This window comes from Pagrus pagrus (genome assembly GCF_965226575.1).
Source record: "Pagrus pagrus genome assembly, chromosome: 4".
Classification (NCBI taxonomy): Eukaryota; Metazoa; Chordata; class Actinopteri; order Spariformes; family Sparidae; genus Pagrus; species Pagrus pagrus.
Window position 1 is genome coordinate 29,268,070 of NC_140188.1, and position 12,291 is coordinate 29,280,360.

A 12,291-nucleotide genomic window follows, 5' to 3' on the forward strand; every position below is an offset into this window, starting at 1 on the left:
CATTATTAAACAGAGATTGAAGGAAAGGTGGAAAAACTAGTGGGAAGAAGAGAGAAAAGGATGCTGGTTTAACAGAGTGCAAAATAAAGTAGGAGAAATGAGGTGTACAGGAAGGAACAGGAAGGATGACACGGTCATATCCAGACTAAGATTTGGGCACACTGGACTGAGTAGTTCTCTATAAAAAGTAGGTAAACATGGCACAGGCAGATGTGATTACTGTGGTCAAGAAGAAACAATAGAGCATGTGGTGACACACTGTCACAGATATGAGGAAGAGAGAGAAGGCAAATGACTCAAAATCTCAGGGAAATAAAAGTACACTTTAACCTAACAGACATTTTACAACAGAACTTAAGAAATTAGTGTTATCAGATCCTATTTCAGTACCTCAGAGCAACCAACATAACTGAGAGAATATAGTTTTTTGTTTGTTACATTACATACCAGTTGGTGGCGGTAATGCACCAATTCGTTGTGTGCCAACTGATGAAAATAAGAACTAAAAAAGAAGACGAAGAAGAAGAAGTCGGTCATGTGAGTGAATACGTCATCGTGTCACAAGGCAAACAACATGGCTGCCTACTTGGTTTTGTGTTTACCCGTACCTGTTGTCAGCCGTCAGACGCGGAACCTCAATGTATTTTACTGACTAAATCATAGTTTGGGCTCTTTTACTTGATAGTACATGTGCACTGGCACCTCTTGCTTCGCTTAGAGCCAGCTTGACAAAAGGTATATTTATCTACATAGCTGCATCTCCTGAGCTCAGACCTCCAGTCACAGTCAGTTAGATACAATAATGGCCACGGCATTTGTCATCGGGGATAAATTCAGAAACAATGCGTCGAAATTATTAGAAAAGACTGACTCATCTCTGCCCCAACAATTGAGAGAAGAATTGGAGGAGACTCTCGAAAGAACGGGGCCAACAACCCTGTCCTTCAGTACGGCAAGAAAACTCCAGAAATACCTTCAGAGCAACGGTAAAGTCTTAATACTGCATATGTAATGCGTGTACTTGATACTATGAGTCCTTCTGAGCGACAGCTTAGTTTTACCATCAGTTTAAGGCTGACATTACAGTACATTCATTTTTTGACTTAATAACTCCAATGTATTTCCTTATACATATTTTAATGTAATTGGTTGTATGTATTGTTAAAAAAAATAATAGAACAGCTTTGCTAATGTAGATAGGAAGCATTAAGAGGCATTTGTAGTTCATTTTATTCAGTAAGAACAGTTGAGTAACACAGATGTGCCTCTTAAGAGTTTTTTTTTTGTCCTAAAAGGGTAACTCCACCAATTGTACACATTAAAGAGTTTATAGGTATTGGAGGGTACTAATGCATGTGGGCAAACCTTTTGTGGCTCCAGAGGAAGCTGCATATAATCTGATAAAGTGTTTCCAATGATGTCACTCAGAGGCTAAGCTGCACTATGGGTAATGTAGGTAATATGTAGGTTTTGCTATATCAATTTCTCTCTTCAAATTTCTTCTCAAACTGTCTATAATAAGTCCTGGCACCTACATTACCCACAATGCAACTTAGCAGCTCAGTGACATCACTGAGGCAATTTATCACATTACATGCAGCTTCCTCTGGAGCCACAAAAAGCTTTATTCTACTTTATTCCACATATGTAGTAGTACTCCCCAAGGTCTGTATGTGCTTTAATGTGTACAATTGTTTGAATTACCCTTTAAGGACAAAAAAACATATATTAGATATATCTGTGTTACTCAACTGTTCTTGCTGAACATTTAATCCATGATGTTTCATATTGTTTCATTAGTCAACATCCCATGATATAGTGTAATGATACTTATATTAAAGATGGCTTCACTGATGGCCACTAGCTTTAGCAAAGCCATGGTGAATGGTGGCCCCAAAAGAGTTGTTCCTCAATTAAATAATTCTTACTAGGAGCCATGCCAGTGTAAGTATGTAATGTTCATATAATAATGATAATGTTTTTTTCTCCAGGGCAACCTTTCTACCTGCATGAGTTATTGGAGGACAGCTCACTGAACCTGCCTGAGGTTGTGAAACCTCCCAGAGTAGGTGAAACTATGGACATGCCATATTTTGTCCTATTATATTTTGCTGACAAGAGACAAGCTGCTGACCTTTTTCAAATAGAATTTGATAACGTAGCCCATTTCCTGCAACTTATCCCTGTGTCCCTCTATAATTTGTGCACAGTATTATCCTCCCTTGAGAAGGAACAAAGAGCTTGATATAAAACTAATATAAAGAAATCTCTACTGCAAACAACTGAAATTATACTTTGAACTTTGTCTTATACTTCAGAACCCCGAGCTAGTGGCACGTCTTGAGAAGATCAAAGCAAAACTAGCCAATGAGGAATACAACAGAATCACACGTAACGTGAACACTCAGGTAAATGTTTAGATACAATATGTTTCATAATTTAGTATTAATGATATATCTATCTCATCTTTGGTGCATCAAGGTCAGAATGTGATTTCATGCTGAGATTGTGTTATAGATATCAATTATTTCAATGTAGAGAGAGATCTTATGCACTAAAGAGTACTGCTACAGCTAACATTCTCACATTTTTAACGATGGTGTGACTTACTAATGGGATATTTTTACCTACACGGCACATTTAAGATTTACACATATTTTACCATGTGATAAATATCTATTTTTGTCTTCAGGAAATCAACCGCAATGGAACATTAGCAGATTTTGGGAAACAAGGTTGGTCACACATACTGTTTAATATCTTATCTCAATTTAAGTGCTTTTTGTATCGTGACAAATTCCAGTAAACAGAGGCTACATTTTTGTGTATATATTACATGAATATGAACTTCCTCTGAACTTGTTTTCCTCTCACTTAATTTCTTCAGTGCGATCAGTCAAAGCCGTGGTGGTGACCGTATTCAACTTCCTGGTCACAGTGGTTGCTGCTTTTGCCTGTTCGTATATGGGAAGTCAGTACCTGTTCACTGACACTGCAGCGGTAGGAAAACATTTGATTTTACATGTATGCTATACACCTAGCTGGCACTTAGGTATACCTAGCTACGTGCAGTTCAGTTCAACAACCCTTAACCTAACTCCTGCTGTTATAGAACATGCTATACTCAGTTCTGGTGGACTGTGTGTCAGAGAGGTGTTCATATCTGCTGCATGTTTTTGACGTTTTTTTGTATTGGATGTCATTACACTAAAAGATGTCTCTGATGTTTTCTTCTTTAAGTTGTGTTTCGGCCTCCCGAAAGGTAACTTGTTTTTGTTTCTGACACTTGTTTTCCAGCGAGTAATATCAGCTGTGATCGCTGCATCTGTAGTTGGGCTTGCTGAGCTGTATGTGCTGGTCCGGACCATGGAGGGAGAACTAGGGGAACCATAGACGCAAAATCTGTAAACTGGAGCAGCCCTCAAAGCAGATTCAAAGGCTTGGTGGGGACCAAGCCTTTGAATTTAGAACAGACATTTTTCGTTTTTGCCAGGAAACTTTGTGAGCTTTTTGCTTTTTATTTGACAGGAAAATGTATGTAATTTTTGAGGAAGGTTTAAGTTCATAAAAATGTACAAATCAGTCATAGTAGTCAACTGGTTCAAAAGGAAATCTGTTCTTTGACTAATATTACTGCTTTATCAAACATTACACCTACCCAGGAATAAGAAACAACATTTCATTAGCTAACTTTACCATAATCAGATGTTAGTTGGACTACATTTACCTTAAATTAATTGCAGTTATTGGCGTTAAAGAGGCCCCAGATCTCCTTTTCATTCTACTGTTGTGATGGAAGTATGCAATGGCCATTTTCAATCCTTGTATGCGTTTCTTGGCCTGCTTTCTGAAATATGTCTCACTGTGGGATATTGAATGAGTTTCTTCAAAGACTTCCCATTCATGGAAATGATATGATGATATGTTATATCATAAAATTTTTATTTTTTTAATGCAGTTGCTATGCTTGTTTATTTTCCATTCTTGACCAAACTTCTCTGTTGGTTTAGATTGAGCAGTGGTGAAACAGGTACTCAGATCTTTTCAGAAAGCAAAAGTAACAATACCACAATGTAGAAATGCTGTTTAGGGTAGAAGTTGAAGTAGTAGAGGTGGAAGCATTAGCATCAAAATATACTTGCAATGCAAAAAGTAAAAATACCATGGCTCATTTCAGAATAATGTATGTTTTTGACTTGTAAATATTGATGTATTAGTATGTTGCAGCTGGTAAAGGTAAAGCTATTTACTATATACTGATGGATATTGTGTGAATCATCTATCAATCATGTGGCCATAATATTAAACATATTTAATTATTTATTTGGTTAAATTGTGTATAATTAAATTGAATATTCAAAGTAAGTCAACAAAAAACGTGTGGTTAAAAAGTACAGTTTGTGCCTCTGAGGTGTTGGCGAGTGGCAGTAGATGGGAGCAGAAAATGGAAATGCACAAGTTAACTTCAAGTATGTCAAAAGTATGCAATTACAGTACACTGCTGTACTGTATTCTACATTATGGGAACACTCCAGGCCTGACGGCAGATGTAGAGTCTCTTGTTGACAACAAGTAAAATGTAGAAAATGATTCTTTAGGCTATGTTATGTTTTGCATCAACACTATGTCCATCAGTGACTTGACAAAAAGTAGTTTCTTCTGTCATTCTCACCTGAGCAAACACATAAGATTGAACCCCTGGAAAAAGTCAGTAAGTTGAAGTTGAGCATGAGTTATCTTGTCGGTTTGTTTTATTTTGCTCTCCAGTTGCCGTTTTGTATGCAGGGTGGAAGTGAAAAAAATGAAATGATAAAAATGAGTGTGAGTCGAAGAATAGAGGGGTAAAAATGCTTGTCACATGAAGAATTAACTGATAAATTGTCAAGTGATTTGATTAATTTCAAGCCGATTTCATGTTTAATCATTTATCCCATGTTACGTTCATCATTCACAACACAAAAAATGTCATTTGTCATTTTGGTGTCCTCAAGGGTAAAAGTAACAAAATATATTTGATAACAGTGTATGTGAATTGAAAAGTAGACTGGTAAACTCTCAATTGATTTGAGAACCTGATTGACATTTTATTTTAAACAGTAGTCCTATTTCTCTGATAATCAACTGGTCTACCAATAATCATTCACAACACCCAACTGACATTTATCGTTTAACCGGACCATTATTATGGACCCAACTGCTTTTCTGGCAAGACCTGTATCTTCAAATAACCTACATCCAACACATACATTTGTATGGATTATTATTATTAAATCTATGATCCAGCATAGCATGCCATTGTGTAGACAAATAGCACTACAGCTCTGCTCCAAACAGGCTACTTCTACCCTTGAGGATACCTTCCTTTTCCCATGCATTTTATCACCACCATTTTTATCATTTATGTTTTGTTACCTCCGCCCCTCACAGTTTTGCCTCTTCTAAATAACCCACCAGCTGTGGCATCAGTTACTAACAGTGTTTACCAGTCTGATTTGATATCCTTCTCCACCTGACAGATGTGCTAATAATTGTCTGTCCTCTGATCTGTGCTTACTGTATCTGGTTAGAAGTGACTTATAGAGCCAACCAACACAAAAAACAACAAATGATTATTGTTCCCCATGGTACAGTAGCCGTGACAGAAGACTTATCATCCAGAGGACAATAACACCATGTATCCTATTTCAAAACATTTCAATACGTCACAGAAGATCTGTTTTCTCTGATCCCTTCTCTGAGATATGAATTTATATTTTTGTAAACCATCCCCTCCACTTCTTATTGAGTCCTGTCATATCAGTGGAAAGATTAAAAGATGTAACTACATCTGGAATACAAAAAACAGTATCTTCCTAAGATCTGAGATTTGACACCCGGATTAAAGGTTTATTGAAAGATTATTCGGTATTAAAGATGATTGTGATATGCAGAGATCTCTGTCCAGTGCTCATATTTGCCTCTGTATTATACCTCTCATGTAATATTTCAAAACTTAAATCCAGGCAGAATTACAGAGCCTGTAAGCTGATAGACCCTGAGCTCTGGCTTTAATTTAGTTCTTATTTTTTTCCTTCCCTCTGTCCATCTAACCCTCCTGATACTTAAAGTACAGGGAGATATGAAAAAATATATTTTGACTTGGAAAATAATTATTTCTGTCATGGTATCTTACCACAAGGAATCATTTTAATCAGGATGTTTTGAAAGATAATACTTGTGGGGTCACAGCATTAAACATGGCACAGTTCAGCTTAGAGAAGGAAAACAGGCATCTGTTAGAGGAGAACATGTCAAGTACGTCAGTGTTTATGAACTGCTCTATGGATCCTTCCATTAGTCCTTTATTTGTGCAGAAAACATCAAAAATAAGACTATAGACATGAATCTTGACCCTTCCACATTACATACAGCAGCTTACCATGCTTCGGCTCAGTTTTCAATTCGCCGAACATTTATTGGGGCATTTACAACACTGAACACAGGTTTATTACTGAGTTTGAATCAATGTAGCATTTGAAAGTAAAAGAATGATAGATGAGTGAAAGGCAATTTATATACACCCTTTGCTTTGTCTCTTTTGAGGAGCAGACAGTCGAATCCCTCAAAGATCCAATTCCAAAGAAAAGCAAATTCCACACACACTTACTGTATCTCAAGACCATGTGTTGAAATTCCCCTTTCTTTTCTTTTTTTAAGTAAGCAAAATAATTCTGTCAATCAGTAGCCAATTCTCATCCAAACACCACCTGCAGAGGTTGTTTCCTCAAGATTGTATGAGTATGAGTGAGAAATAAGCATTCATTTCATTTATTGGATGTGTTTTATTGCTGTAAATATACAGTAGATAATGAAGTCTAAAGTGTCATATTAAACTCCAGTAAATGTGACATTCATACAAGACAAAATGATGATTTTACTTCACAGCATCACTTTCTGTTCTGTATCGACCAAAACGTTTGTTTTGACTCCAGACACCAGTCCTTGGATACTTACATCACTCATGTCTCATCATCTGAAACACAGCTGGAAATCATTAAACCACCATTTACACTACCAACAGACAACAACATTTGACAGTAAGCAAATTGCATTTAATGGTCATTTTGTAGTTCCCCTGCTGCCAGACCCCTCTAACCCCAATGCCTTTGAGTCAAAGGGAAGCTAGCAATGTGGCTGGCGCTCCTTAGCCGGCACAGTGGCCAAGTGTTCGTGAGCATTGTTACGGCACTACTTTTGTTGTCCCACTCAGGAATTGCTCTCGAGAAAACTTCATGAATTGTTCCCTCCAAATTTGATATCAGATTTTTGCCCCTGCTGCCATGCACATGAGATCTAGGTGCTCAGTTGTAACCTGTGTTAAGATGTGATGTTTGTATTCTGAGGGCTGAGTATGTCATTTAGTGTTGACTGAGCCAAAGCAAATGTAAAATATTGTAAACTGAAATGGGATGAAATGAATCCCTAATGTTTTACACATGACTGGAACATACTGAACAAAACAAGACAGAGGGCAAATGTACAACAACTTGAAGCCAACTCAACTCTATGTAGACAAATACGAGATGAACAACTCTGGTGTCACAGGACACCTTAAAGGGAAATACTGACAGAAGAAGAAGCCCCGATTTTAATATTTCCCACCTCTCAGGCTCCACATTGACTGATCAGAATTCTAGAAAGTTGGTGACAATAGCAGCATTGTAGATCAGGTCTGAGATATAGCCCATAGAGGTCTGTGGTCCCATTTGAGGGTGGTGATGGTGGTGGTGTGGGAGGTGGTGTCCTTGGCCCTGAGTTACCTCCCAGTACACCGGCTGAGGGTGAGAAGGGACTACCTGGTCTACAGAGGTGTGGCTCCCACCTGCAATGCCACCCCCGTACACAGCCTGATGAGCCCCAGATGAAGCAATCGTCTGGGGTTTGAAGTTCCTGAAGGATTGGTAGGAGCGGGTGGAGGCCGAGTGGTGAGGCTGCCTCGTGATGGGCTGAGGGAAAGAACCCGGAAGGAAACCAGGGAGCGCCGGTCCCAGGTGCTGCCGCTGGTGCTGCTGCTCCTCCTCCCAGAGATGAGGCTCTGAAGGTTTGGAAGAGCCCAGTGTGGGCTGCTGGTGGAGAGATGAGGAAGATGGAGGTGATGACACAGTGTTGCTGTAGATCTGGATCCAGTCGGAATACATTTGTGGGACATCCTCACAAGAGTGGTTCTGCTCCGGCCTGAAGATGTCTGCCAAGGTGGTTGAGGTGAGGAAAGCAGAGGTCACAGGACCAGTGGAGGGATCAACGACCCCTCGACCTCCCAGGACAGGCTTGTTGGACTTGGGGAGTCTCCCAGTCTTGATACTCCTGGCTCTTCTGTTTTGGAACCACACCTGTGGAAAATGGCAAGACTTGTAATGTCTCTGCAATTGTAATTACACTTTTGCTGGGAAAAATATTGTCATGCAAATTTGCTGTTATATAACAGCATAAAGGCACTGAAAAGTAATCTGTCCCCGTCGGCGAGTACACGAGTCTATGCACTGATCTGAAACAACATAATGTATTTATAAGATTTATCCCAGCAGCGTCCAGCACAGCCCTCATCTGCATGCAACCAACAGATTTTTTACTGCACGTAGCCTATATCCAGTGAAACTATGCAACTACAAGGACAAACATCACATATCATCCATACAGGGCTAATAGTCTACAACTGTTAAAAATCACAATGACATTTTTTTTTTTTTCTTAACGCTCTGGCATCGAGCCGGTACTTGGGATCAACCAATACACAAAGTCCATGTATCAGAATGGTAATATATCAGTAGGCCTACATCTCTACCTGCCTCCTCTGTCCTATTGCAGTGTTATTTCCGGTCATTCTTTCTGAAGCAAAGTGATATGTTGTTGTGTTCCTCACCAAAATAGCTAGAAATATATTTACAGGCAATAATTCTACTTGGAGGAAGTGAATGCAAACAACAAAACAAAACGTCAAACAACAATGGGAGCAGTAATGCTTCTTCCAAGTTTGGTGACCATCTAATGAATTACTACACTGACCTGTAAAAAGCAGCTGAACTGTCATTAGACATTTTCTACATGTAGCTTCACGGGGTTTTTGAGCTGTAAGCAGAGCCCAGAGCAGCAGACTCACCTGTATCTTGCTCTCGGGCAGGTGTGTGTGCGCTGCCAGCCTCTCCCTCAGGGTGATGTCCGGGTAGGGAGTCACGGCAAAGGCCTGCTCCAGCTCAGACAGCTGGGCTCGGCTGAAGATGGTCCTCTTCCGTTTCCTCTGACCCTCCATCAGGCCGGCGGCTCTGCCCGGCTCCGGGGAGGACGCTGCGCTCTCAGCTCGGACATCCTCTAATGACAGAAGGTGAAACACTCAACGTAAAATAAAACAGTAATAAAAAACAGAAGTAAGGGGAAAAAAATAAGTACTAACATTTAGATTTTAGAGCAGACGCACTGAACTGTGCGCATGTTTCTGTCGGCTAGTCTGTTAAAATAAAAGCCAGGTTTGTTACTACAAAACTACAGGCCTACTCTGAAATTATGTCCTCATTTTAATATTTTTTAAATATATTGTAAATGTAATGCAGTTTGCTTACTGTAGCCTAATATAGGCTATATATACGATATTTTGTTCGATGTTTATTTTGGCTTATTTGACAATTTTAGCTTTTTTTTATTTAGACAACAATTCTGTACATTTCTGCTGTGATTCTGTAAATCTGTAAATTTAAAATAAATAAGTGATGTAATTTACCATCGAATTATAATCATGCAAAAAAGTTTCATGGAAGTTGGCTCGCTTATAAATCCAATGAATAATTTACATGTGCGGTTTTTTTTTTTTTTTACACCACTACATTTTTTAAAGACATAATAAGATAGAAGAAGATATAATATAATAATCGATACTGAACTCACCTTTACAGTGATCCTGTTCTCCAAATAACGCCTTAAAATCCATCGCATCCCTCTGCTGGTTCTGCTTGAGTAAAGAGAAGTCTGAGTCCATGAACAGAGCCATAGCTACACACTCTCTCACACACACACACACACACTGCTCGGCCTCTGAGGAGGAGTGAGCGCTTCTTATATCACATGGGACACCCCGCACCCACCATCCACCGTCCACCGTCCACCATCCACCCAGCAAAGCCAGGTGTTATTCACCTCTGCCTCTAATCCTCAGACTTGTTTTCATGCTGCAATACATTATGTGATTATCAACTGCTTCTCAACTGCTCTGCCTGTGTTCGTATGTATATTTTTTTAACATGTTGCATGTAAACATAACAAATATAATTCAGATACATATATATTTATCCATATAAAACATAAAATAAATTAAAGTCAAAAATACTTTAAAAACGAAGAAATGTAACACTTGGTGGGGGTTGGAATAAAAGAAGTGTACACTTGTTTTTATCCTATTTGCATTTATGTATATGACATTTACCCAGTGAGAAAATTAAGTTGACCATGTTTGACACCTTTTCTTGGAAGATCATCCATGTAAGTCAAAATCTGCAAAAGCTTAAAGGATGGGTTATCAGTTCCAATGTTTAACCAGCTATAAAGATCCTGCCAAAACTGGGATGTAACTGAGCAAGAAAAGAATAGGTGATCCATGGACACATGGATCTACTTCAAAATCAAACCTTTTATGCAAAATTACAGCGGCTGGATGAACAATGTTTTACTTGCTTTTACACTGCAGTTCTTTTATTTTAGGAGCTACTGGCCATTTGAGATACTTAGTATTAAATTAAATTAAAATTAATTATCATTGTCTCACTGTCAATTCTACCTAATAGGTGAGTTAAAATCAGGAAACAGTTTGCATTTCAAAGCCTTTCCACTAACCCTGTTGTTACATTTTCTTTCACCAGCTTTCAGCTCTGGAAGTTTAATTTAAATATTTGAATATATTTTGTATCATGTGTTTTAAGGGAGGTGGAATAGCTTCACAAATGCGACAGAGTTCTCTGTACGAGCAATTAACATGAAACTTTTCAACAAGTGAATTGAACTGTAAGAATTGGCCATGTTCATCCATCAAATCAGCAACATCTTTTTTTCGTACAATTCTTGTTTGAACAGTCTTCCTATTGATTGTAATGGTCCTATTCTTCCACAAGGTGGCGCTTTGTGGTGAGAAGGTTTGGGTAAATATCATTTTCCAGGTCACAGCTCATCAAAAATTCCAACCCTCCAATTTTTTGGAATAAGCGCCTTGTTATATGGAGCCATATGGAGCCAGGTTGTGCCAAATAGATTTTTATCCAGTTCAGTCTGAATAATCCTTTCAGACCACCATGATCATAGTCTTCAATAATGTGAGATTTTTTTAGATAGTGGGATTTGTTTTTCCATATGAAGTTAAAGATAACTGAGTTCATTTTTATATCAATTTGTTTATATCTTTAGATATCGTTATACCTGGTATTCGATTTCAGTTTTTACATTGATGGTTTCAGTATTAGCTACAGTGAACGAATAGTTGTAAATATAGAGTTGTAAATATAAATTCATGTGGTATCAAACGCTTTGAAAAAGTCTACAAACAAAATGAGACTGTCTGATTCAATGAGTGATTCACAGTCGATCATTTCTATAATAAGTCTTATATGATTGTGAATATATCTTGCCTTTATAAAGGCTGGTTGATATTCTTCTATAGGTTTCCCAAGGACATGTTTAAGACAATTAGCATAGGGCGGGTAGTTTATAGTCATTACAAAGCAGTTATTTGTCTCCATGTGTGGAGCAACAACAGGTCTTTTTGGGGTTTAGGTAGCAAGGTTATTAAACCTGTTTTCACTGTTGGGGATAAATACCCTTTTTGGATACATTCCAAAAAGGCTCTGTATAGTAACTCCCTAATATCATCCCAAAAATGTTTTAGAAATTCATAAGTAAGCCCATCAATTCCTGGCGATTTACTATTTTTCATTTATTTCAATGCCATATCAATTTCTGTTATAGTTAATTCCTCATCCAGCAGGGTTTTGTCTTCCTCATTCTTCCTATTCTGATTTCTCATATTTTGATTAATAAAGGTTGCAGTAAAAAAAAGCCATATTTCATCCTGAATCAACTTTTGATCTTTTATTATGTTTTCCTTCACCATAAGCTTATTTATTTTTTCCTTAGTTTGTCTTTGTTTTTCTCCTTGTTCGATCCACTTAGCTCTTGATCTTATATAAGCTCCATTTGCTTTCACGCGATACATCTCATCCAATTTTGACTGTAAGGATTGTAATCTTATGTTGTTTTCGTTGTCAGTTCCTTTTGTCT

At 38.1% G+C, this 12,291-nt stretch overlaps 2 protein-coding genes across 2 annotated transcripts; one reads left to right on the forward strand and one right to left on the reverse strand.

The window, feature by feature from the left end:
- Nucleotides 1-537: 537 nt before the first annotated feature.
- Nucleotides 538-4,321, forward strand: vma12 (vacuolar ATPase assembly factor VMA12). The gene is made up of 6 exons (XM_084352061.1): nt 538-986; nt 1,992-2,065; nt 2,319-2,408; nt 2,693-2,735; nt 2,888-3,000; nt 3,298-4,321. The coding sequence occupies exons 1-6, from the start codon at nt 803-805 to the stop codon at nt 3,391-3,393; spliced, it is 600 nt and encodes a 199-aa protein (XP_084208187.1). The 5' UTR covers nt 538-802; the 3' UTR covers nt 3,394-4,321.
- A 3,343-nt stretch (nt 4,322-7,664) lies between these two features.
- sebox (SEBOX homeobox) lies at nt 7,665-10,018 on the reverse strand (the record flags this gene model as incomplete). Its single annotated transcript, XM_084350803.1, has 3 exons — nt 7,665-8,369; nt 9,137-9,345; nt 9,916-10,018. The coding sequence occupies 3 exons, from the start codon at nt 10,016-10,018 to the stop codon at nt 7,665-7,667; spliced, it is 1,017 nt and encodes a 338-aa protein (XP_084206929.1).
- Between the last annotated feature and the right edge of the window lie 2,273 nt (nt 10,019-12,291).